This window comes from Tupaia chinensis, unplaced genomic scaffold, assembly GCF_000334495.1.
Source record: "Tupaia chinensis unplaced genomic scaffold, TupChi_1.0 Scaffold000574_1, whole genome shotgun sequence".
In the NCBI taxonomy this organism is placed as follows: Eukaryota; Metazoa; Chordata; class Mammalia; order Scandentia; family Tupaiidae; genus Tupaia; species Tupaia belangeri.
In genome coordinates this window covers 3,076,041-3,080,780 of record NW_006160088.1, presented here as the reverse complement: position 1 = coordinate 3,080,780, position 4,740 = coordinate 3,076,041, and the positions used below count along the sequence as shown (strand labels likewise).

The 4,740-nt window shown below is 48.3% G+C and overlaps 1 protein-coding gene across 2 annotated transcripts in view; it reads right to left on the bottom strand.

Moving 5' to 3' along the window:
* Window positions 1-4,740, bottom strand: part of NME9 (NME/NM23 family member 9) — a 22,413-nt gene that overhangs the window by 15,843 nt on the left and 1,830 nt on the right. Inside the window, exon 2 of one of the 2 annotated variants that reach the window (XM_006158187.3) lies at window positions 520-577. In XM_006158187.3, coding sequence (XP_006158249.1) covers window positions 520-577 — 58 coding nt within the window. Of the gene's footprint in view, window positions 1-519; window positions 805-4,740 lie in introns of those variants that run through there. The other variant, XM_006158184.3, reaches the window with a different exon arrangement.

Below are 4,740 nucleotides of genomic sequence, written 5' to 3'. Positions count from 1 at the left end.
TTTTTTTTTGCTATAGGGCGCATGCGCTCGCCAGACAGACAGAGAGAGACAGAGAGACAGAAAGCGAGAAATCATCCCCCAGGGGGGATGGTTCATGCCGCAATCTCTTCTCCTCCATTCTCCTCTCGGGATCTTGGGCACGCATGCACACGCGCCCGGTGTGAGTTTAAGCCACCGGGTCCAGGACGCGAACCGCGGTCGACTACGTGGGAGTCCAGTGACATAGTTATTACACCAACTGCTGGTCCCCGAAAATCCATTTCTTGACACGGCTCCTTTACCGGAAGAGTTTTTTAGGTTACATTCAGGGGCCCTATATGGGTTATTTGACTTGTTTCCTGCGATGAATTCACTGATATTCAAGCCAGATTTCCACACACAGAGACGAAGAACTCTCCTGACTGTCTGTAAGGCTCGAGGTTACAAGGAAACGGTGCTCAGCACGGCCCTTCTCTTCATGGTTCAAGGCATCATTGAACAATTTTGCAAAGAATGGATATAAAATTTCTTGTACGTTACCAGTTAGTCCTTTGGAACTCAGCATTTCCTCCCAGTGCTCCTGGGTGCTGATGTTGACCTGAAGCCAGAGATGATCAAACACTGGGTTAGGAGGGCCTGATGGGGAAACGATGAATTTGCTTGCTCGCTCTCTCCTGCTCTGAAATACTTGCAAATACAGTTCAAGCTGTTCTTTTTCCCCATTCTTTTCTCCTTCCCTCTCTTCCTGCTTCCCTCCCCAGAAAAAAGCACTGTCGTAAGGGTGGCATGTAGTATTCTTAGGCATTTTTTAAAAAGTTTCATGGGGACCAGCAGTTAGCGTAATGGCTATGTCGCTGGACTCCCACGTAGTTGACCACGGTTCGCGTCCTGGACCCGGTGGCTTAAAAAACTCACGCCGGGCGCGTGTGCGTGCGTGCCCAAGATCCCGAGAGGAGAATGGAGGAGAAGGGATTGCGGCATGACCATCCCCCCTGGGGGGTGATTTCTCGCTTTCTGTTTCTCTGTCTCTCTCTGTCTGGCCAGCGCACGCGCCCTATAGCAAAAACCTCTCCAAAAAAAGAAAAAATAAATAAAGTTTTATGCATTGGTCCAGAAACAGCATATGTCTTTGTGTCCTTAAAATGTACACAAGCAGGAGGCCAGCAGATGGCAGAATAGTTACGTTGCTGGAATCCTACGTAGTTCGCCACAGTTCAAGTCCCAGACCCAGTGGCTTAAAATTCACACTAGGCGCATGTGTATGTGTGCTCAAGATCCTGAGAGGAGCATGGAGGAGAAGGGACTGCAGCATGGCCATCCCTCTTTGGGGGGGGGGGTGATTTCTTGCTTTCTATCTCGCTGTCTCTCTGGCAAGCTCACAGTGCCCTATAGCAAAAATCTAAATAAATAAATAAAAAGGTACACAAACAGTATCAGCCTGTAAGTTTCCTTTTACGGCGTGTGTTTTTGCTCAGTATCAGATGACTGAGAGCTGAATGCTTGGCCATTCATTCACATTTGTTTCTCTTATCTGCAAAAACATTCTGGTTTCCTCTCGATATGAAATACAAGGAGCAATGAATGTGATTCTTTTCCACTAGTGGTATACATTTTCGTATAATGTTTTTACTTTAAAACGAATTCAAACTTACGGAAGATTTGCAAGTATAGTATAAAGAATGTCTGCATTTAGGGGCTGGCAGGTGGCATGGTGGCTGGGGGCGCTGGACTCCCACATGGCCGACCACGGTTCGAGTCCTGGACCTGGTGGCTTGCTTTCTCACTTTCTTTCTCTCTTGCTCTCTCTCTCACTCTGTCCCTCTCTGGTCAAATTTAAAGAAGAATGTCTGTGATTTTTTTTTAAAAGTGAGTTGAAAGTAAATTACCAAGCTAATATCCCAGAACCCCCGAACTCACGATCCTGCATAACCGCAACACAGTCACTGGAATTAGGGAGGAAACTCACTGAGGTGCCACCACCACCTAGCCCTTACGCACTGGAGTCTTCCAGCCACCCCAACTGTGTCCTGAACAGCAAAGCAGCCCGTCAGAATCGGGTGTCGGATTTATTTGTCAAATATTTGCAGTCTCCTTAGTCTGGAATAGTTCTTCAATCTTTTTTCTTTTCTTGACTGTGATATTTTTAAGCTTTTTTTTCTTCCGTGACAGAGCACGGGCTCCACCCCCAACAGGGTCTTTAGGCTGCATTCCTCTCCCAGCCTCAGCCAGCCGGGACCATGGGCACGTGTGCCCCTTGCCCGTACAGGGAGGCCTTGGGACGTGAACCGGGGACCTTCCCATGTGGCCTCAACATTGCATAGTGCTGTGTTACTACTACATCTCTGTGGTTGGCTGACCAGGCCACTTTTGAAAACTATATCCTGGTGCCAACAGGTGGCATAGTGGCTAAGTGCAGGACTCCCACATGGGCAACTGTGGTTCAAGTCCCAGACTCAGTGGCTTGACCTCTGGATGCCCAAAATCCCAAGAGGAAAATGGAAGAGAGGGGATTGCGGCATGGCTATCCCTCCTAGGGGAGTGATTTCTTGCTTTCTGTATGTCTCTTAGGGTGCACATGCCCTATAGCAAAAATCTCTCATGAGAAAAGAAAAAAAAGAGAAAAGTATGTGCCAGCAATTTTGTAGAACGTCCCTCAGGGCGTGTGTGACAGGGTCCAGGCTGTATACCTCAAGATTGGAGACATCAGTTGGACTGGTTGGAGAGTTGGAGAAGCTGAAGAGTGTTCCTCTCATTACAACCTACCAGGTGACACAGTTTCCATCTGCCCGCTACTTCTTTTTTTTTTGGAGAGATTTTTGCTACAGGGCACATGCGCTCACCAGAAAGACAGAGACAAAGAGACAGAAAGCAAGAAATCACCCACCGGGGGGGATGGCCGCGCTGCAATCCCTTCTCTTCCATTCTCCTCTCGGGATCTTGGGCACACACGCACATGCGCCCAGCGTGAGTATAAGCCACCAGGTCCGGGATGCGAACTGCGGTCGACTGCATAGGAGTCCGGAGACATAGCCATTACACCAACTGCTGGTCCCTATCTGCCCACTACTTCTGATGTTTGTTTTGATCCTTGAATGAGGTGCTCTGTCAGTCTCTGCTGTAAAATCATCCTCTTTGCCTTTATAATTATCAGCTTAGGGGGAAGGGGCTCCTTTTAAGTGACATAAATTAAAAGACCAGGTGCTCAGAATTGACTAGACGGGGTATTCATATATGAAGTGTCCTCCTAGCTCAAAAGTCCTACCATGCCAAGGTCAGAAGACCCTTAGGGATGTAATTCACAAAACATCCTCTCATTCCACGAATGGGCGAGCTGTAGCCCAGAAAAGTCACAAGATTTATTTGAACTCAGAGAAGACTCAAGAACTTCCGGTCCAAACTCTCGCCCTGGCACCCTCACACCCCAGCGTGGGCTGTCCTTAGACCAGGGCTTTCTCTTTTCCTCTTTTTAAAATCACTAGGCTTTTGGAGCCAGCAGTTAGCATAATGGCTATGTTGCTGGACTCCCATGTGGTCGACCGCGGTTCGTGTCCTGGACCCCGTGGCTTAAACTCACACCAGGCGCGTGTGTGTGCGTGCCCAAGATCCCAAGAGGAGAATGGAGGAGAAGGCATTGCGGCGTGGCCATCCCCACTGGGGGGTGATTTCTTGCTTTCTATCTCTCGCTGTCTGTCTGGCGAGCACACACGCCCTATACCAAAAAAACTCCCCCCCAAAAAAAATCACTAGGCTTTTTATTATCTGGGTTTTATTATTATTATTATTATTAATTGCCACAGGGTGTGTGTCCTACCCAGAGAGAGAGGGATGAAGCACCCCCAAATGGGGTGTGGTCACACTGCAATCCTTTCACCTCCCTCCTCATCCTCTCAGGATCTGGGTTTGCAAGCACACATGTGGCACCTTTTTTAAGCCACTAATGCTGGGACTCAAAGGGTGGTTTGTTATGTGGGATCTGGTTCCCAGTGACAGTGCTTAACCGCTGCACTGCCTGCTGGCCTGAATTACTAGGCTTTTTTTTTTTTGGAGAGGTTTTTTTCACTATAGGGCGTGTGCGCTCGCCAGAGAGACAGAGACATAGAGACAGAAAGCGAGAAATCACCCCCCAGGGGGGATGGTCACGCCGCAATCCCTTCTCCTCCATTCTCCTCTCGGGATCTTGGGCACACACGCACACGCGCCCGGCGTGAGATTTAAGCCACCGGGTCCGAGACGCGAACCGCGGTCGACTACGTGGGAGTCCAGCGACATAGCCATTACGCTAACTGCTGGTTCCCCTGAATTACTAGGCTTTTGAGATTCATATGCAAACTGCTGGTCTCACTGAGGACAACAAGAGAGAAAGCAGGGGCCAGCAGGTGGCATGGTGGTTAAGGCGTTGGACTCACACATGGCTGCCCACAGTTCAAGTCCCGAACCTGGTGGCTTTCTTTCTCATTTTTCCTGTCTCAATCTCTCTCTCTCTGTCTCTCTCTGATAAGCACACATGCCCTGTAGCAAATTAAAAAGTAACAATAATGATAAATAAAATTAAATAAATACTTATTTTTTTAAAAAAAGAGAGAAAGCACATGTCTCAAAGCCACTAAATCTCTGATCTCCAGGAGGTGTCTGCCTGAGTGTGTGTGCTGTTGGATTTATTGAATAGTGATTCTGGGGCATTTTCAGGCTTGCTTTAAAGAACCTATGTTAATTAGGACCAGCAACTGGCATAATGGCTATGTTGCGGGACTCCCATGTAGT